Source organism: Hoplias malabaricus, chromosome 17 (genome assembly GCF_029633855.1).
Source record: "Hoplias malabaricus isolate fHopMal1 chromosome 17, fHopMal1.hap1, whole genome shotgun sequence".
NCBI lineage: Eukaryota > Metazoa > Chordata > Actinopteri > Characiformes > Erythrinidae > Hoplias > Hoplias malabaricus.
Genome location: NC_089816.1, coordinates 11,598,031 through 11,618,996, shown reverse-complemented (window position 1 = coordinate 11,618,996; position 20,966 = coordinate 11,598,031). Strand labels below are relative to the sequence as shown.

General features: G+C 38.4%; 3 protein-coding genes across 8 annotated transcripts; 2 read left to right on the top strand and 1 right to left on the bottom strand.

The window, feature by feature from the left end:
- The first annotated feature begins 4,387 nt into the window (after nt 1–4,387).
- chrm1a (cholinergic receptor, muscarinic 1a) lies at nt 4,388–10,513 on the top strand. Its single transcript, XM_066648868.1, has 2 exons — nt 4,388–5,239; nt 9,412–10,513. The coding sequence occupies exons 1-2, from the start codon at nt 4,514–4,516 to the stop codon at nt 10,147–10,149; spliced, it is 1,464 nt and encodes a 487-aa protein (XP_066504965.1). The 5' UTR covers nt 4,388–4,513; the 3' UTR covers nt 10,150–10,513.
- A 743-nt stretch (nt 10,514–11,256) lies between these two features.
- Nucleotides 11,257–16,918, bottom strand: dpf2l (D4, zinc and double PHD fingers family 2, like). Of its 4 annotated transcripts, XM_066648872.1 has the most exons (11): nt 16,109–16,247; nt 15,340–15,500; nt 15,135–15,242; nt 14,828–15,024; nt 14,651–14,740; nt 14,475–14,559; nt 14,256–14,387; nt 13,935–14,066; nt 13,641–13,753; nt 13,449–13,530; nt 11,257–12,223 (listed from the first exon to the last, which is right to left on the bottom strand). In XM_066648872.1, the coding sequence occupies exons 1-11, from the start codon at nt 16,138–16,140 to the stop codon at nt 12,141–12,143; spliced, it is 1,215 nt and encodes a 404-aa protein (XP_066504969.1). In that variant the 5' UTR covers nt 16,141–16,247; the 3' UTR covers nt 11,257–12,140. The 4 variants fall into 4 exon arrangements, with proteins under 4 accessions (XP_066504969.1, XP_066504967.1, XP_066504966.1 ...); XM_066648870.1 differs by lacking the exon at nt 16,109–16,247 and adding an exon at nt 16,550–16,918 and having other exon boundaries at nt 14,256–14,559; XM_066648869.1 differs by having other exon boundaries at nt 14,256–14,559; nt 16,109–16,248.
- An 86-nt stretch (nt 16,919–17,004) lies between these two features.
- On the top strand, nt 17,005–20,520 carry hnrnpa0a (heterogeneous nuclear ribonucleoprotein A0a). Of its 3 annotated transcripts, none has more exons than XM_066648875.1 (4): nt 17,005–17,895; nt 20,009–20,107; nt 20,189–20,256; nt 20,378–20,520. In XM_066648875.1, the coding sequence occupies exons 1-2, from the start codon at nt 17,073–17,075 to the stop codon at nt 20,065–20,067; spliced, it is 882 nt and encodes a 293-aa protein (XP_066504972.1). In that variant the 5' UTR covers nt 17,005–17,072; the 3' UTR covers nt 20,068–20,107; nt 20,189–20,256; nt 20,378–20,520. The 3 variants fall into 3 exon arrangements, with proteins under 3 accessions (XP_066504972.1, XP_066504971.1, XP_066504970.1); XM_066648874.1 differs by having other exon boundaries at nt 17,005–19,621; XM_066648873.1 differs by having other exon boundaries at nt 17,005–20,107.
- The last annotated feature ends 446 nt before the right edge of the window (nt 20,521–20,966 follow it).

Here is a 20,966-nt window from a genome sequence, read left to right as displayed (position 1 = left end):
GTGTGTGGACACTGGCACGTTTAGTTACAAACAGGTGCAGTTAGGTACAGTAGTGTAGGCCTTAATATGTATACTGATACAATATCCAAACCAGAGAACATATTTTCTTGTGGTTTAGTGTTACTGCTCATTTCAGTTTAAAGTTATTCTAACATGAATAGTAAGGTGCCTTTATTTCATACATGGTTGTCCACATAAGGCATGAGTAGGGTGACCAGACGTCCTCTTTTACCCGGACATGTACTCTTTTTTAGACTTAAATAAATGTCCGGGCAGAATTTCACAAACGTCCGGGATTTAGTTTTTCTAGAGTTTACATAGAACCTCGAGAAGCGTTTCGTTCACAAACTAGCCCTCTCCTACTCCGATTGGTTCGCTTGAGTGAGAAGGGGGCGTGGTGAAGTAGCCTAAAATCTTCTGATTGGACGGTCTGACTGTAGAGTTACCGTTATTGATCGATAACCTTCTCTGTAAACATTTAATTGGTCAGTCTGCACGTCAGTAGCCCTTGTTTACCTCAGGCAAAGCACATCTCAAGCTACCCTCATCTCGAGCAGCTATGATGAAACGTAAATGTAACTTCTCGGATGAATTAAAAAAGAAATTCCCATGTTTTGTGTAGCAAATAAAGGTGTAAAGGACCCCCCACCCCCCCCTAGATCTGGTCACCCTAGGCATGAGACAAATATTGAGACGCCTGACAGGGAATTGGTTCAACATTTGCTGCCAGTTCAGAACTAAACAGGCAAGATTCAAACTGGAGATTTGGGTGAAGAGAATTTGGGCCTCTACAGCTACATGGTAAAGTGAATGCTAATTTTTGTCAGAAACTTTTTCTCAGTATGAGATTCCTTCCTCACAATTAGCTAGCAAATATTATGCAGAATCATGCTCCTTAAATAGGTAAAGCACTTGCTTGAAGTTGGTAACATAGAAATAAAGAAATTTGCAGCCAAGTTCTGATATTTTATTTTCATTGTTGTTGTTGTTGTTATTGCATTTAATTAATATAGTGCTTTCTCATACCCACAGTTCACAGTTCCCATTAGAGGTGGAGGCAGATGAAAATATTGTGGACAAAATACTGTTGTCTAAACAATGGTGTTACAAATTTACAAGTTGTGAGATTGTATCAGAACACCATGAATATTTCTATGAGACTGCATGTGTTTGAATCACAAAAAAGTAGAACGTAGTGGCTCATACACAACTTTGTAGGTGTGGTTACATGCATTTGGAGTGGCAAAATATTGCATTAGGTCCAACACCAGCTTACTCATAACAGCACAGGCCGCACATGTCTCCCTCCTGTGTTTGAGGCTTTGATAAGCTCCAGGAGCTCTGCAGGTGGGGCAGTATCGCCTGAGCACCTTCACTCTGCACTACAGAGACACATCAGAGTCTGTCTGCTATGTAACGCTACTTTAAGGTAGGTTCCTTTAATTTTTTTGCCAAGTTTTGTGTCTAGTTTCTTGTTACCAGGTAACGGGCTAAAAACATACAGAAATATTCATGTTTCAATAACAGATAACGAAGGTGTCAAATTACAGTGCTATATGAACTGTGTTTGATAGAACCCACGGTGATCTGATTTATTGAAGTTTCAGACGTTTCTTCACAATTTTAAATGATGTAAGTTAAAGAAAAGAAAGAAACTGAATAGAATGAAAAGGTTTTGTCAGCGCTGGAATTTTTATTTGATCACACCTCACTCAGTCCTACAACCAATGACATTTTCCTGGTTCCTTTAATATCAAACCAGTGGCACAAATGCCAGTGCTGTCATACATTACAACTTTTGGTGATTGTGGTGTGGATGAAAGAAGAAGAAAAGCATGTGGAGCTGGAGGTGATGATAGCCAGTGATATATTTCACATGATCTTAACATCAATGTACATACGGAAGATATAAGATACTGTGCAACAGGCAAATATTACCCTTCATTTATTTAATTGAAATCAAAATGTCCAATAAGTACTGGTTAATCATTTTTCAGGAGATATATCATAGTTCTATGTAATTCGCTTGCATAAGGAGAGGGGAAGAAAATCATTGAACAATTTCCAAAGGAGTTTAAAATGTTAAACTCACACTTCAGACCTGAATAGTTTTTTATTATTATTATTATTATTTGGTCCATGTATGATGTGTGATTGTTACTGTACACCATCCAGCCAGAACATTAACATAACCTCATTTCTACATTCATTTTCCATGTTATCAGCTACACTATAGTTGCAGTTTGTGGTTCTACAAGTGGAGACTGCGGTCTAGTTGTTATTCTGTATATACTGTCAACCTGCTTTCATCCTGTTCTATAATGATCAGGACTACCACAGAGCGGGTATGACTTGAGTGGTGGGCACTGCAGTGACACTAACGTGCTGTGGTGCTGTTCATGTGTGTGTTGTGCTGTTATAAATGGATCAGACACAGCAGTGCTGCTGGAATTATTAAACACCTGCAACAATAAGGGTTGTTTTCGCAATTCAAAGAGCCATTTTGGTTTCATATATAAACATTTTTGCTAATGTATTTAAATGGGTAAAACCCTTAAGACTGAGTGATAGATTTTTTAAACCTTTTGAAAGGTACTTCTCACTCACATCTCTTTAGCTAGTAGTTCTTCTATGGCATCGCTCAAAGAACCTTTCATAACACCTTTATTTTTAAGAGTGCAACTTTTCTGACTACGCATCTACAAGGTGGCCCAACATCACACATAAACTGCTTGTCTAACAGTTTGCAGAGTAAGAGATGGATTACAGTTTGTAAATGTAAAAATGAACAATGATTTACAAATAAGGAGGTAATTTTAATGCTATGGATGAATAGTTCTGATACTGAATTACTCATCTACGGTATATCAGTATATCTACATATACAGCTAAATAATTACACTCTACGTACACATAAACTATATTTCCTCTTCATGTTTCATTTGATCTGTTATAATGTATCAACCAAAATGTGACCTTTAAGAATTTGTGTTTTTCCTTCATTTGTCAGAGGGTCTAAATCCTAACTGAAAACATTTCTTTGTCAATATTGTCCTGAAAACATCTCAAGGACTTGAATTCAATGTGAACTGCAAATGTTTTGCAAACCTTTAGACTTTGCAAAGCTGGATGATGGATTGATGGACGAAAGAAAACAGTAGAAGTGGCATGGTCCACGCTGACCCACTTTTTCCTCTTCTTTCTTCCTTATGCTTTATTTGAATGCTGTAGTTTGCCATTAAGGGTGGAGTAAGTGTTGTGTGTTTCTGAATGATGACTGTTCGTGACGAGGTACTGGCACTAGGGGATTAGCTGCTGAGTTCTGGACAAGGATCTGTATCCGTGGACCAAGAGGCAAGTGTTTTTAAAGACTTAAGTCCTTCAGACTTTGATATATGATGATATACCTCAGAAGAGATGTATTTCTTTTGTACTATGTCTATTTCTAACCTCAGAAATTATTTTTAACGTCCAGTGTATATTCACTTCAGAATGTCTGTGCAGTTTAGGCTTTAAAACTAAATACAATACTGTTTAAATAACAGTGTGGATATATATATATATATATATATATAATTCTAGTTCCAGTTTATAACAAAATGACAATCTGCTGTTGCATAAACAAAGCAGAAATAATTCCACCCTAGAGTTGACTTAAGGATCAGGATATTGACTTTCTTAAAGGAGTTCTTAAAGGAGTCATGCAATATCTACAGCCTAAGGGTGGATAGATTTTATGACTCTGTATAGCCTCATATCTCAGGAATAAACGTGTGTAATTAGAATGCAATTACTTTACCTGACCCTTGGAAAAGAATTACGTAGGAGTTCTCAGCAACTTAATATAACTTTTAAAATATTCCTAAGTTAGTGTCTCCTTTTTGTATTTGTACTTAAGTATATTAATTCTTTCAGCACACATTTTCATTTTTTTCAAAGAAATCTGAAATGTATTTCTACAGCTCCGAAATTCAGCCTTACAATTTGGTTGCATTTTCATCCCATGAACGGTTACATCTCATGTAAATCATATATTTCACTTTAAAACCTATATCATACTGTGACTGTTGAACTGAATGTAAAAGGCTTTCAAAAACAATCTTTTCAGTGCTTTGGTGCGCACATGTGTACAGCTCTGAAGAGTTTCACCTTCCTTGAACAGCACGTCACAATACCAGCACAGCCTTTCAAAACATTTAATCACAAAGTACACTTGATTAGATAAGAGCTTATGGTAGCATAAGAAAGACAAGCAGTACTTTCAATGTCCATTTCACCTTGCAGAGTTGACTACAAAAGACTACATAGTTTTTGTTTGGCTACATCTATGCGTAACCCTGTCTCAGATGTATAACAGTTCTTGTATGTTCCTGATACAGATAAAAGTTGCTGGCCCACACAGGGGGCAAGAAGAGTGTAGCATTAATATGCAAAACAATACAGTTGGCAGTGATGGTTATGAAGACCATGGAGTCCAGTGAATCAAGTTAATCTTCTCGACCACTGCGTCATAATGAACGTTACGACAGCCTCGTTTACTCTGTCCAGTTCATGCAATGACACTGCGGAGGCTGCAGAGGGTTCCATCACCTGGAGGATGGCGATGATTACACTGATTACTGTCCCGCTCTCAGCCATTACCATCATTGGCAATGTTCTGGTCATAGTCGCCTTCAGGGTCAACCCACTCCTCAGAACGGTCAGTAACTATTTCCTTTTGAGCTTGGCTGTGGCTGACCTCATCCTGGGCACCATCTCAATGAACCTCTACACCACCTACATCCTGATTGGCCGCTGGACATTGGGGAATCTGGCATGCGATGTCTGGTTGGCTGTGGATTATGTGGCCAGCAATGCCTCTGTCATGAACCTGCTGGCCATCAGCTTTGACCGCTACCTGTCTGTCACGCGCCCTTTGACCTATAGAGCCAGGCGGACCACAAAGAGGGCAGCACTGTTGATCGCCCTGGCCTGGGGCGTGTCCTTCATCCTTTGGGCACCAGCCATCCTTTTCTGGCAGGACATTGTGGGCAAAAGGATGGTTCCAGAAGACCAGTGCTCAGTCCAGTTCCTGTCAGTGCCTGTGATCACGTTTGGGACGGCCATTGCGGCATTCTACCTGCCGGTCTGTGTGATGGTGGCTTTGTACTGGAAGGTGTACAGAGAGACAGAGAAACGCTCACAGCAGCTGGCAGGATTAATTGCATCTCCAGTTGCTGATACTAAGAAGTCCTCACAGGTGAGATAATACTAATATACTATATAGTCACTGTCCTGAATAAATCAGATATCTCCAAAATGGCAACTTTACACATGAAAGCTTAAACATCTTTATATCACTCACTTTGTTTGCAATTTGATTATGTCTCCTGTGTTCAAATGACAAAGAAATAAATGGAGAAACATGTTTTTTTGGATATCGACAACATAATAAAATTTTTGCAACATTGTCAAAAATGTCATCTGTCATATTTATAGTTATTTTAAAGTGCTAAATGATTTATAAACAATTTATAACTTATAATATATTCTGCATACAAATGCAATAAACAATGAATGGGACAGTGTGCAACAGCTGCACATAAACCTAAGGATACCATAACAAATCTCAAGCATTGGATAGGGTTATGAAGCCCCCCAGCTGTGAAGCAGTGGAACTACGTTCTCTGGAAAATTGAGCTAATAGTGTTTAATAGTTTTGGATGAGTTTGAGTGCCTTTTGTGATTAAAAAATTAATCTTCAAACATCAGTTGCCAACATGGTACCACTTTAATATTAGACTACATTTATAAACATTCAAAAGTCTGTTTATTACATGGTCAATTATTAGGTTGTCAACAGTGTTGATGAGTGTGAGTTCACTATTTGGCAAACAACAGGTCATGGTTGCCATTTCCATCTCTGTGTTATAAATGATTATTGATTACTTTTGATGTGTTTACAACCTAATTAATAACTATAACTACACGACTGATAAGCTGTTAATAGACCTTTACAAGTGTAGTCTTATTCTAAAGTGGTATCGCTCACTTCATTAAAGTTCTTGTGGCCATGATGGCACTGAATTATATTCACCAAATTCTATTCTAAAATGGTTCAGTGCTGATTTTCCTGAAATTCCTTATAATTCTTTTTATAAGAAAGAGCACTATTCAAAAAGAAACATGACACAAAACAGATAAAGGAGAGGTGAGGGTTTGAGCTGCACATTATTACCTTGACAAATATGTGCATGTGTAATTTCAGTGACGTATTTGTTAAACTGAAGAACAGATACATATCTGTGTAACCGTTGTCCTTAAGAAACTACAGAAATATAAAGGAGGATAATTGTTTTTCTCTTATTAGTGAATGTATTGATATTTTATATTTTACATATGATCTAAAGTATTTTGAAGACCTTGTCCATTGTTTTGATTATGATCCCCCCATTCCTCTGAGGAGGATAATTCTATAACCACACAGTTAAAGATGATGTGAGGATGGCTTTGATAATCATTGTGTAGAACTGAATCATCACGGTCACAACTTACATCTCTTTAAGATATTTTTCATCAGAAAAAAATATATTCGCTTGTGTTTTGAGGCTGTGGTTTATTATGTAGTAATAAACATAAATGACCCCATTGTAGGAACCACAGAGCAATTGATGTTGAGAGGGTCATAACAGGTGTATTTTGTCTGAAGGTTAGCACTTATCTCTGCAGGGCCATCAAACGTTGGTCTGTGAGGACATGATTTGGCTCTTCAGGTTACTCACCCACACTACATGGAATAACTCATGCTTTCTTCTTGAAATTGTAGCTATTATGTACATACATACATACATTTTCTTTTCCGCTTCTCCATTTCAGATTCGCGGTGGAGCTATTATGTGTTTTAGTAATTAAATATAGTCTGTATTATAAAAAGTAGACGTTTAAAATAGGAATTTGAAACTTACAGATATTGCAGAAGACAGAATATTTGAGCATTAGGCTTTAGGTAACTGTCACTGCCCCGGAACCTGACCTTCCCCAGTGTGTGTGTGTGTGTGTGTGTGTGTGTGTGTGTGTGTGTGTGTGTGGGAGTGAAAATGACCTATACTTTTTTTGAATGTGTGTTTAACTAGAATGACATATACACTCTTTTTAATTAATTAATTTATTATTATTATTATTATTATTATCTGCAATAGTAGAAATAGTGCTGAATGCAATGATTTGGAGATGGCAAATGTCAATATTTTATTCGTAATAGAACATAGATGACAGATCAAAAGTTTAATCTGAGTAAATGTAATATTTTAAAGGAAAAATATGTTGATTCAAAATTTCACAGTGTCAACAAATCCCCAAAAAGTTGGGACAAGTAGCAATAAGTGGCTGGAAAAAGGAAATTGAGCATATAACGAACAGCTGGAGGACCAATTAACACTAATTAGGTCAATTGACAACATGATTGGGTATAAAAAGAGCTTCTCAGAGGGTAGCTCAATGGGCAGCTTGCATGTCTGGAAAGGCACCATTAATGCATCTTTCACCTATAGAGAACATTTGGCGCATCATAAAGAGGAAGGTGTGACAAAGAAGGCCGAAGACGATTGAACAGTTAGAGGCCTGTATTAGACATGAATGGGAGAGCGTTCCTATTTCTAAACTTGAGAAACTGGTCTCCTCTGTCCCCAGACGTCGGAGTGTTGTAAGAAGAAGGGGGGATACGACACAGTGGTAAAAAATAGCCTTGTCCCAACTTTTTGGGGATTTGTTGATGCCATGAAATTTTGAAAGAACATATTTTTCCCTTAAAATGATACATTCTCTCAGTTTAAACTTTTGATCTGTGATTTGTGTTCTATTCTGAATAAAATATTAGATGTTGGCACCTCCTCATCATTGCATTCAGTTTTTATTCACAATTTGTTTAGTGTCCCAACTTTTTTGGAATCCGGTTTGTACTATTAGTAGTTGTGCAAATAATGTCTCTAATTCTAATATTATAAATTACATTTATAATTATATTTCTTAATCACAACATACTTTGATCACACCTCTATTTCTTAATCACTACATACAACAAACCAAATTAAAACAATAACAAAAAGCAAAGATAAGTAAACTGATAAGAAAAATAATAGTACTAAAATGTTAATATAAAGAAATAAATGAAAATTAACCAAGACATAAAAAACAGAGATAAATATAAGACAACAATAAAAAGAATATTTAGATATCAATTACATGTTAATGTTATATTTCCTCTGCTTCCCCATATCTACTGCTTTATTTATGAAGCAAACCACAAAAGCGGGTACCAAATTATAAAATTAACTATGTCAGTTATAGCTACTTTTTTTCAGTCAAGCACGTTATGAATGCTATGAAGTGTTCTGACAGAACTCTGGGCTGAAGTCTCTGGGCCATCAGGAGGTCATCAGAATCCTGGTTGGCCACATTGTTGACTGATGTGTTTGCTCTGTAAATTAACAGCACTAAACTGAGTGATAATGAATGAACAGAAGCCAGAGATTGACTGAACAAGGGCCATATCTGGACAAAGTTATAATTACCAGAAAAATGATGGAATCAGTGAAACTGTGTCAGGAAAATGACATGAGAGGACGTTACAGCTGTATTGTAGGACATGTGAATTAGGAAGACACCATACAGAGAGTCAAAAAAATAAATACAGGATGGTTCTTGATTCCTTCATACTTAGATATCATGCCTTAAAAGTCAGATCCACGTGTTTTTTCCCAAATATCTTGATTAATAAATCATAAAAGCATAAACAAATACAATTCAAGTGAATGCGTATGTTTAGTGATACAGCCATGCACTGTATTCCTCTTCAAATTAGAGTTATTCACATTGTTAGTGACCAGAACCAGATGCTGAAACTTTTAAAATCCTCTAAAATGTCCCTCATGAAAGAAAGAAGAAACCCATTAAGCAAAACGTCTTCCTGATGTGTGTGACATTGTTGAGCATTTTACACACCTATAGAAAGAGCAAGACCATTCTCACCTTGAATGGTGTTAAGATGTTAATGTCCTGCTCATTGATACTGATTCCCCTTTCTATTATCAAACCGGCACTAGAACTTAATGCCCCCTCCCCCTTTTCAGAGAATGTTTCTGGCAGCATGTTGCCTAGTTTTGTCAAACATAGGTCTTAGGGTCTTAAAATAATTAATTATTTCTTCAACTGAGATTTAATATGTCACGTACATCTGATCTACTCGTGCAACAAATTATTTTGTTTATCCTATGGGGACTGCTGGGCTACTTATACTACAGGCCACTGAAAAGATAAAATTGCAAATGGTGGCAAGTGTTAAATGAGGCTGCACAAATAAGTAGACCAACTTGTGCTTAATGGTAGGTATTAGATAGCAATATTTTACATATTGTATTTCTTTCTTTTTTCCAGAGATCCTCTCAGCATGAGGTTCAATCCAGGCTTCAGGACACCACCCAGCAGAATGGAGAACCCACCTCCACAAACCTGTGTCCCTCCATCACGCACTGCACTGCTGCATGGTGGAAGAAGAAAAGGGAACACTTTGTCAATCCTCCCTCACACACTGCCCTCACGAGCAGCTTCCCACAAACGGATACAGCCATGGACAACAACAGCAGCCTCTGTAATAATAAAGATGAGGAGAAAAACACAGCATACATTCCGCTGGTTCGACTGAGTAAACGGCTGGATTCAGTCAATGATTCTGATATTGAGTCTGATGCCCAAGTGTCTAACTGTCGATCAGACAGCCAACAGTCCATTGGTCAGTCTAGTGGCTCTTTTCCAGACATGGACACTGGAGCTTCTCTTTCACAGGGAGTGGTGCAGAGAAGCCGTAAGCCTCGCAGCTGGTCTCTGATCAGAGAAAAGAAAGCAGCTCGGACCCTTTCTGCCATTCTCCTGGCCTTTATAGTGACCTGGACACCCTACAATATCATGGTACTAGTGTCCACATTCTGTGAGCAGTGTGTTCCTGAGAGCCTGTGGCATCTGGGCTACTGGCTGTGCTATGTCAACAGCACGGTGAACCCTGTCTGCTATGCTCTCTGTAACAAGCAATTTCGGCTCACATTCAAAGCCCTGCTGCTCTGCAGATGGAAGGAGCAAAGGAAGGGGACTAGGTGGACATTTTCACGGGGAAGCTAGTCATCTCACAGGAGACCTATAAAATTCTGCAGCTTTTTTTTTATATAAAGAATAGTACTGGTTTTGGAGGATTTTGTTCATTAAAAGTACAAACAGTGTGAATGTAGCACCAAAAGTACAACAGTTTTCATTACAACGCTTTTCAAAATAGAAACAGAAAAAAATAACTGCATGGTTGAAATGGACTATATGAAATGAATGCAAATCAGATTGAAATGTTCGAGAAATGTGTTTCTCTAACACCAGGTAATGAATATGTTTCCTTTAGGAAACCATCCAGTGACGTGACAAATACAAGCCCACTGAAATATTTTCAGAGACTTTCCGAAGATACATTTTGCAACAAATCTGTTACACTTAAGATTGTCACATGCTAACTACCTGTACATTTAAAGTGGGTAACATTTCTTAAACCTACAGATGTTTTGGAATGGATGCATTTGCAATATTACATAAAAACATAAAATATTAGTTCTGAGAAGCCAAATAACTATATTTACTTGTCTCTGTGCATTTCTTTAATGACCAGGGAAATGAGCCTCAGCAGTTGTACAATGGTATTGTAGTCAAAGAATATTGACAAAAACCGCAAAAATTATACATTATTTTCTTTATTAAATAATATTAAAGGCTTTTTGGGTAAGAAAGCCAATTTAACAATTAAAAATATTTTTTAACAAACCACTGGTCAGCAAAACTTCTCACCAGCATGTACTTAGACTTTATAGAAGTCTATTTGTTTCATATACAGGATTGGTATCAGCTGACATTAAAGATTCAGTATTGCTATTTAGTGTCAGAAAGGTCTTGTCTCCTTTGGAACTTGATTTTTATATATGTGGTTGATATATTGATTAATCCTGCTTGCCAGTTTCAAAAAAAGGTCTTTGACCAGGACACACATGCAAGAAGTACTGAAGCTTTTATCACTATATTTATGAACGCTGCATCTGAGCTGTTTTGTAAATTTTCAACACTTATGTATTACATGTATATTTATTGAGGAAAGGGAAATACAAAAAGACAACAGCATTACATTCATTACCAAACGCTAACAAAGTTCCACTGTTATATTAAAAAAAAAAAAAAAACAAAAAAAAAAACAAAAAAAAAAAAAAAAAAAACACAGAACCAAATACAAAATGAATACCATACACAATCATTAAATATGGATAGTATACCAGCTATAATGTATATAATGTACAAAACTGTACTAAAAAGATAAGCCTTCAGAAATGTACCCATTGGGGTGTGCATGAGATAACACATCATATGCTCATAATCATATGATTGAATTATTTATTTTTTAATAATAGCTGCATACTGCCCATCATACACATCCAGAGTAGAAGCAATATTTGACATTTACTCTTCCAAATACTTAAAAGAAATAGAAACAAAAACTAAGCTGCTTTGTGAATTAGGACCTTGGCACCATGAGTTCCTGCAAGGAAAGATTACAACAACAGAGGTATACTTCAGATACATATAGATAATAAAATCCATCATATCGTGGAATAAGGCCATGTATTTTGTTCAATGACATGCATTGTAAATGAGCCAAAAAAATATTGGCAACAGACAAAACAGATGCTTAATCAAATAATCAGCTCTAATATCCAGTTAAGAGGGAACTTTATGAAAATAATCAATTTTATTCCTTTTCTTAGTGTGCTCAGTCCACTCAAACCACTCACGATTCGTAGAAATGTTTAACAGTCAGAGAAGCACACTGAGACAGAGAAGAGGTGAAGGTCATGGAGCCTTTGTATCCAAAACGAATTTTTTGTTTCCCACCCCGTAGCCTTGCACCAAACTCCCTCAGCTACTGCACAATCACTTCAGCAATGCCATACCTCAGGCCAGTGACTGATAAAGGTGTTGTGAAGTGAGGGCTATGTAGATCACGTAGTGTACAAATAAGGACAATTATTGTGTGTATAGGGAATGTGTGTTCTTGTGTGGTTTCAGGGGTAGTTCTGTGCTGATGGTCACTCCATTGGTGCATTCTGGCTTTGGTAGATAGAAGCCTTGTCTTTCAGAAGATCCAGACACAAGCGACAACTCCAACTTCCTATATGTACAAAAACACAAGCAACAACCATGTAAGCTCACTTAAAATGTGGACACCACAACATGGATATCAAGAACAACTAACTAGGGTTTTATCTTCAAGCAAACAGTTCTGGAACACTGAACAGCACTGACTTGAAGTCGAAGGGTTGTGGGTAGGCCGCAGAAACAACCTAATTAATTACAATAAGTTTAATTACACATTTAAAATTAAGCAGAGCCCAGTTTCCCAAATGGATCTTAAAGGCGTCCCATGGTCTGTAAATGAGTAAAACGGTCTCTCTCTTTCAAGTGTGTAATATAGACTTATACTTGCTGTTTTGAATTACTTAAGGTGGAAATGACTCCAAATTCAGGAGATGACTAACTGCATTACTGAATGTGCTAAAACACGAAACAACTTGAGTTACATATGAGTTTCTGTGGTAAGTCAAACTGTGAATAAAAACTTACAGACAAGTTAAACATCCACTTACAAATACTTTTTCCCCTTCAAACTTTTTCCCCTACTTTTTCCCCTTCCCTCTTTCCCCACACAATCTTCGGAGGGTAAACAACCAGAGACAACTGCTAGTGACCACAATCATAGACGTTCCCTTTAAATATTAAGATCATTTTATCTGCTAGATTGTTCACTGTGATGCTTGTTCTACCATTTTAGAATCATGAAAAAGCTACAAAGTGTTTCTATCACTTGAAGGTTTACCAAAACTAAGCAAACAGCTTCTAAGGCATATGTAGTTCATTAGCATCACAAATCAGTATCAGCACATTAGTGTTAATGGTTTTAATTTCGGTTGATGAATAAGAAACCACAATAGAAAAACGGTTAATCACGTCTGGCTAATGTATGGCAGATTAATCAGAAGATCTTGATCATCAGAATGCCTCTTAAGCTTTGAAAGAAACATTTAAAAATCCTATCTCAGAACTGAGCAGTTATCCACAGTGTATTCTCATACTGGGTGTGGTTTATTTGTAACTGCTGTAAGAAGAGTTTATTAAGTCTGTTTGTTAAGATTTCCCTTTATACAAAATTGAAAACACATACAGTTTTGAAAATATTTGTAACAAAAACATTAAGAAACTTTTTAACTTTACATAAGTTCATAATATATTGTGATAGTTAGCACATTATACTAGGAATCAAAATAACCTTTTGGCTAATATATTTTATGCTTGATACAGCTATCAGTTTGTTCATATTGACTGTGAGTTCAGTTTACCTTCTGGAGGGTCTGACATGGGGGGAGTGAGGCAGTACATATGGTAACCTCTGTCACAGTCGTCACAAAACAGGAGTTGGTCCTGAATTAGCATAAACACAAAAGACCAAGCCAAATAAATATTAACTAATTTAATTTTGAGATTAAATACTTTACATGAATAATGCAAGAAATGGGGACGTGCCAACTTACGTCATTCTCAGATGTGCCACAAACATTGCAGCACTTGCATTCAATGCATTGCCAGCGATATGTTTTCACTGCTGCCATCATTACAGCTGTGAATTGCAAGCAAGAAGGATGACCTGTTCAAGAGAATACATAATACATTTCTTAAACAAAGCAGTAAACAGTCCAAAATATTCATACACTGTACCATAATTGTCCAGACAATTAAAAAGGACAACCGTCCCCACCACAAGGCCAATAAACAAATCATAATAAATATGTCCCTGGAATGTTTGTGGTTATGAGAAACTAGACTACCTGAACGTCCACAGTCAGAACAGGACACAAGCTCCTCTGACTGGCCGGTCTTCTGGTTCATGTTAGAATCACCCAGGCAGAAATCACAGTAATCATTTGGAGGTGCCAAACCATTGGGTCCTTTCTTAGGAGCTGAGAATAAAAGAGTTTACTTAAAAGCTTTATAAAATGGTTTGACCTCTTTACCACAACAATTGTAGACTAGGGTCTGACACTTTTGAAAGCTCAATTTGCATTTGCATTCTAACAGTTATAAAGGTCAAACAATTATCCAACAATAGGCGTCAATCAAAAAATCTGCATATGGCTGAGAACACTTACTCTTGGTCTCCTCCTGTGGTGCAGGAGTGTGAATCTCAACCTCCTCTTTGTCCTCTCCCTCTTCATCAGCCAGGTGAGAGTGGGTGTAGTGGTAACTCAAGCCTGGCCTATTCTTATAGCGCTTTCCACAGACTACATAAATAAAGTTATTCCACATAAATGTAAAAGATTCATAAAGAGACAAATCTAAATATTTTAATAAGAACAAAAATAACTCACTATCGCAGGCATAAGGTTTATCACGGTCTTCCAGTGCTGCTGCAGCAGCTTCCAATTTTTTCTTCCCATTTCCCACTCCACGACCCTAACGAACAAAGCACATCAGCTCACTCCTGTTCAGACAAACAACTTTCCATCATCAAACAAAACATCTGCAGTGTCATATCACAAGTGACCTTGGATTTTCCTTTTCTCCTTTTTGGAGTCTCCTCTTCAAAATCTTCATCATCCAGGTCATCCAGATAATCTTCAGGTTCAAGGATTCTCTATTAAAAAGAAAAAAAAAGTAATCCACAAACACCTAAAAAATACATGTTAAGAACATATATTACATAAAATGAATGAATGCATACCTTTCTAACTCTTGTGGAACCGCTGTGGCTAGTGGCCCCAGTTGCCGCTGTTACTTCTGCAAGACTGGAGTCTTCCTCTGGACCCCTGAGTTCTGGAGCAGCTCTCTTATCCAGTGGTTCACCTTTCAGCAAGGCCTCCAGGCTGCTACCATCCAGTGACCCCAACACATCTTTCTTTATCCCTAATTCCAGCTCCGCTTTGAGAATATGGCAGAAAGACACATAGGAGACAATAGCACAAAACATAAATTTTGTGACATTTGTTTTTAATGCAGACTTTTTTAATGCTTAAATTTTGATTAAATACCTGCTCTGAGTGGAGGAAAAACTAAAGCAGGGTCTTCTGGTGGGTGGGCTCGCCTCTTCTTTCTCCAGCGACGAGCAGGGTATGTATACAACTGGCCCGGTGCTATGCCTAATAATCAGAGACAAAGAATGTAGTAAGAAACTAGTGGACGTCATTGTGACAATGTGACAAAAAAAGGAACTTAACAACAGAAAGCTAATCAAACCTGCACTTCTGTGTCTTTTTTCCATCCAGATGTAACAGTTACTTTGGGCCACTCCAGTCTGGGAATCCAGAAAGGGCATGAGGATACTTCTCTCTGCACACAACCGGGCATTGTAGTTGTGGCATTGCTCCATAGCATCTTTGTAGTACTGCTCCCCCAGCCTATGGCAAAATACATAAAAAAAGGAGGAGAGATTTAAACAAGCCAAAGCAAAAGGAAAATTCAATCGAATTGTTACATCTTACAACTTAATTACACAAGTCTCTATATCATTAGCCGCGTAGCTAAACTGACAAACATAAAAAGCAAACGGAGTTCATCAAATATATCTGTGGTAAGGGGGCACTTTACATTTAGTTTTCCATGATCTATAATCTTACATGTGCCATCACCAATAAACAAAAGGCACGCACTGCAGGCACACAATAGCTAAATGACCACAGCTCCTACACGCAAATATGAAAACAACATTAACAACGGAACTAAACATAGTAAGTATTACTAATTGCTAAAGACTGACTACTACAACACATTGATACAGACAAAGAGCGGTTTGTAACACCAACAGAACGGTTTGCTTCTTATAGAAACAATGAATGGAGTCGCTCGTTAACAAGACAATCTTAAATGTGTAATTAACCTACTCCGATTCCCACTCGTTTACATGAAGCTTTGCTCTGTTTACTGTACTATTAAAGCGTTAACTCTTAAGAGGATTACTACTAGTGAACATTTACCCAAATGCTCAAAAAAAGGGTTTTAAACTCACACTTTAACAACATTCTCAACGGCGGCCGCCATTTTTTGCCGTAACTGTGTGTTATGTGGATACTGCGCATGCGCGCTGTATTATTGGACCTGACCGAGTGAGCACCCCCGCTCTGTTCAAGCGCAACCTCCCCTCCGCTGAGCTCTTTGTTCATAAAAACACTATTTTCCTCACAGAAACCCTCTAATAAGAGAAACATTGGTTCCTGTGGGTTGTCATCAAATTGTGGCGCAAGTCACACGAACCTAAGTGGAATATGATGAAACTGAAATTTGTACTGTAAGTGCACAATAATGACGGGATTTCTCTGAATCACATGAGCTAAATTCCTCAGCTCCCTAATTAGAGTCGGTTATTTCAACTATTCAAACAGGCTTTTGATTTAATATCATCCCCACCTTTACTCCGCACAATAAATGAATTTATAAATAAACGACCAACCAGGCAATTCAACAAAAAGGTTGTTCGGTGTGAATCATGGCAGCCGCCTCCTTCTCGAACAGCTCCTCGACAAAGAAAAAGAAACGTTATCATGAAAACGTCCCTCACAAAGCTGTTTAATGCCACAGACTTTACACAACTAATGTTATCTGCTCAAGACATTATGGCAACATAAACTAATCTTTTTAAATGTATGGATGGTTTCAAACTGTAATCTGATCGGTTAGCATATATATATCAGGGAGCATCACTAAAGGAAGTACTGGTGATTCTCTGCACGTATATACGACTGATAGGTTTAGTGTTGGCGTTATTATAGAGGTTATAAACTCTCCGTATATACTCGTGTTTCTGTGAGGAAGGTACGAGTTGTAATTTTTTAAAAATCGGGGCAGGGCTTGATCTCAGGTGACGTCATCGCCATTCTCTATGCCCGCCTTCTTTTCGCCGCCATTTATTAGCAGCGCAGCCGCCATTTTAGATAAACGGATTGCAGCAGCTCTCTGATCACAGCGTGGCGGACATGGAGAATCAACTGTGTAAGCTTTTCGTCGGCGGCCTCAACGTGCAGACAACTGATGAAGGCCTCCGTAAACACTTCGAGCAGTTCGGGAAGCTGACGGACTGCGTGGTCGTACAGAACCAGCAACTGAAACGTTCGCGCTGCTTCGGCTTCGTGACCTACAGCTCTCCGGAGGAGGCAGACTCCGCTATGGCGGCTAGGCCGCACGTCCTCGATGGAAACAATGTGGAGATCAAGCGCGCTGTAGCCCGGGAGGACGCAGGGAAACCAGAAGCTCTCGCTAAAGTGAAGAAAATCTTCGTCGGCGGTCTGAAAGACGACATCGAAGACACCCATTTGATCGAGTGCTTCTCCCAGTTTGGAGCGGTGGAGAAGGCCGAGGTGATCACAGACAAAGAGACCGGCAAGAAGCGCGGCTTCGGATTCGTCTACTTCGACGATAACGACTCAGCGGACAAAGCGGTGGTGCTCAAATTTCACACCATCAATGGTCACAAAGTGGAGGTGAAGAAGGCCCTGACCAAACAGGAAATGCAGACGGCGGGCGGGCGCGGCGGCGGCCGCGGAGGAAGAGGTGGACGCGGCATGGGTAGGCCTCAAAATGGCTACGGAGGAGGACGAGGCGGCGGATACGGCGGGGGCTATGGAGGTGGCTACGGAGGCAACGACGGCGGCTATGGTGGTGGCTACGGAGGCGGCGGCTATGGTGGCGGGTATGGGGGAGGCTACGGGGACCAAATGGGCGGCTACGGCGGCGGTAACGGCTACAATGACTTTGGAAGCGGCTATGGCCAGCAGTCCTCTGGCTATGGGCCAATGAAAGGTAATTACTCGGGCAGAAGCAGCGCTCCTTACTCCCGCGGTGGTGGTGGTGGGGGTTACGGAAGGGGGGGTTACGGAGGCTCGTATTAAAGAGCGTGTTTTTAGATTAAGAGCTGCTCCCTTCCCCAGGACCCGAACTCCATTCATACAAGAATCTTCAACTAATCCAGCCTAGCTCAATATAGGTAACGTTAGGGCGTGCCTATACGATTAAATCCAGCGATCAAGTTCTTACATCAGTCCATCGAGCTCTTCCCTAACTCACTAGGCGGATTTACAGCAAGTCAATAGGACTACTACTGGATCTTTACTTTATTCTATCTGACTCCCTGTGAGTGGCAGGGCCAGGTTACCTGTCGGAGAACTCTTTAACAAGCTTTGTCTGAATTAAGTTAAAGACTAGTCCACTTGCTTGTTAGATTAGGCATGTTTCCTCTCTTAGCATATTGTATTGTATCTTGTGTCTTTTATTTCTACCCTTTTTTACCTAAGTTTATAAAGTGTTACTTTGTTTTTGTTTATTTTGAACCGACTTAGTCATGTCAATGCCCGTGCAGTCAACTCTGTAGTCCTTAGTTCTGCTTTAATTAGGTGTGATGGTCACTAGAGGTGACGGATGAATGAAGTCGTTTTCAATCACGGATCTGATCTGGTCGCATGTAGAAGAACCTGGTCATGGTTCATTCTCGTGTTCGTTCATCAGATACTCTACTCATCCGTTATAGTGACTGACATGTACTTCCCAATTAATGTCACATAGTTGAGCCGTTATTATGAAAATATTGTCAAATATGTTCAAGTGATCCTGTTTTAGTTAAACAGCCTGGTAGATTTGATTTTGATTTTGGCCGGTTTTTCTAATTCAAAAGAGGACTTAAATCCATTCAAATGCTTTGTCTCATTGTATTACTGAAAGGTATTGACCTATTAAAATTGTTTTTCAGTTACAATTACTGTATGTATTTCTATGAATAAAAAATCCACTAGCCATTGTTTTATTCACACGATGAGCCTCATTTGGTGATTTTCAATAGACTAAACGCATTAGTTTAGTTGCCACCTCAGTAATTGAGCCTAGTCTGGGCTCAAACTGTCTTGTATTCTGGTAATTTCTACATCCATTGAGTGGGGATTTGTAATATTTCCCCAGGCATTAAATAAGTGTTGTCTTTTACTTTAAAATATGTCTAGAGCTCTGTTCCAATACTTTTAGTGATCAAATAAGACGGATCTATACCTTAGCTGTGTCCACTACTACGTCATTGGATTCTCCAGGGGTACTCCAGAGCTGTAGAAACCCAGCTGAAAGTCCATAGGATATACCCACCAGGTTTCAGGTTTGTAGAAATACTTTATACACAAGACATTACATTGTGTCTTAAACACCATATGGATCCACCTGGAACAACTGAACTTATTTCAGGTAATTGCTAGATGATCCAATAATGCGTGCATGCAAAATAAGTTAAAGCATCTTTTTAATATAAACTCATCAACAGTTCATGTTAGAACAATGTGAATTACTAAAGTGGTAATTAGATCATTGTGTGGTTGAATGTGTGTGAAGCTGTGGTACTACGTTTTAGTTATGTCTTAATCCAATATTTTAGACAATTTCCAGTTTAAGGTCTTACCGGAGTGTGGGGCTTAGAGTTCCTGTTTACTTGATGCATTAGTTCCAGATATTATTGACACCAAATGCAAGGAGATCAGCATTTTTAAGCAAGGTTTGTGGCTTCAGTTATTTACTTTACATCTTATCAATACCCCCCTCCCTCATCATCTCGGTGTTTTGCTTGTGTTTTGTCCAAATACATTAATGGCTCACTGAACGGACTTGGATATTGTTATGTGCGTTAAAATAGTAAACTTTTTTTTTTATGGCTTTTTGAGTAGTGTTAATCAGCATTGGTCTGGCCTGTTGAACTGTGAATGTGCAATTGTCAAAGAAAAACAACTTGCATTTTACCTCCCTTCCATGATGTAAAAGAAGTTACAATTGCCCTGAAGGAATGACTTAATGGGTTTGGCACATAGGCCTATTTTAATAAACTATTTAATTAGTTTATCAGATCATATAATAACACCTACTTCTTTTGTCTTTTTCCCTGCAGAAATGGCAAAACTGCTGGGAATAAGTACTTTCTTGGTTTTAAATCCTGCTGGTGGATGAAGTTTGATTGACCTGATATGGAAATCTGTCAGCGAGTAAGGTGAGGGCCTATATATTTATGGGTATAACATTAAAATATAACTGCTTACTAATTAAAGCTCTTTTCTTTCCCTTGAATTAGAGTCTAGTAAATGCAGTCTTCAAAGGCAGTTGTTCCCACCCAATTGAAGATTACTGAACACAGTAATGGTAAATTCATTTTACATTTAAATATTACTATGGTGTGTAACTTCTGTTCAAGACAGTAGAAAAACCAGAGGGCAGATACATGCAGATTGCTTTACCTTTTCTTGTTTATTTCTGACCACAGGGCTTGACTGCCAGTTGATCTACACAATCTGGCACGGTGGTGAAGAACAGCAAAGGTTGTGACTGATCCCTTCGACTGAGTTCTGAAGCTGATTTATAGTTTACATAGAACTGTATTTTTACATCTTTTAATAAAGTAACTGAAAGAGTACTTGGTTGCCTGTTTATTGAGAAATGCATCCAGAACAGCTGATACCATTTTACTCTTGTATTGGTTGTGTACCACTTATATGGCCTGTAAGTCGTGAGGCAACATAATGAATTTGTTTATTGGTCGTTTAAATCAGTCTTCAAATTATTACTCCCAAAACTCAACATGGCTTAATGAATTTGTTATTAGTTTGAGGGGGTGAGTACAGTTTGCTGTCCCCATAGCTATTATTTGGGATTTGGCCAAGGGTTGAAGGAATAAATGCCATTACAAAATCCCAATGCAATATTAGCTCAGCATAAAACTGCTAATCTGTACTGAATGATATTTGTTAAATATATAATACAGTAGTGTGCAAGCGCACTAATAAATTATTTGACACATTGCATTTACAAAGCTGCACTTTAAATGACTAAAATGGTATGGGGTCCTTTAATGG

Excerpts from the sequence above, each read along its gene's own strand:
- chrm1a (XM_066648868.1), top strand. The coding sequence starts at position 4,514 with ATGAACGTTACGACAGCCTCGTTTACTCTGTCCAGTTCATGCAATGAC. Across the intron at positions 5,240-9,411 it reads ATACTAAGAAGTCCTCACAG|AGATCCTCTCAGCATGAGGT; the intron begins GTGAGATAATAC and ends TCTTTTTTCCAG.
- dpf2l (XM_066648869.1), bottom strand. The coding sequence starts at position 16,140 with ATGGCGGCCGCCGTTGAGAATGTTGTTAAAGT. Across the intron at positions 14,560-14,650 it reads GGAGAAAAGGAAAATCCAAG|GGTCGTGGAGTGGGAAATGG; the intron begins GTCACTTGTGAT and ends TTTGTTCGTTAG. Across the intron at positions 12,224-13,448 it reads CATGTCAGACCCTCCAGAAG|GAAGTTGGAGTTGTCGCTTG; the intron begins GTAAACTGAACT and ends TTGTACATATAG.
- hnrnpa0a (XM_066648874.1), top strand. The coding sequence starts at position 17,073 with ATGGAGAATCAACTGTGTAAGCTTTTCGTCGGCGGCCTCAACGTGCAG.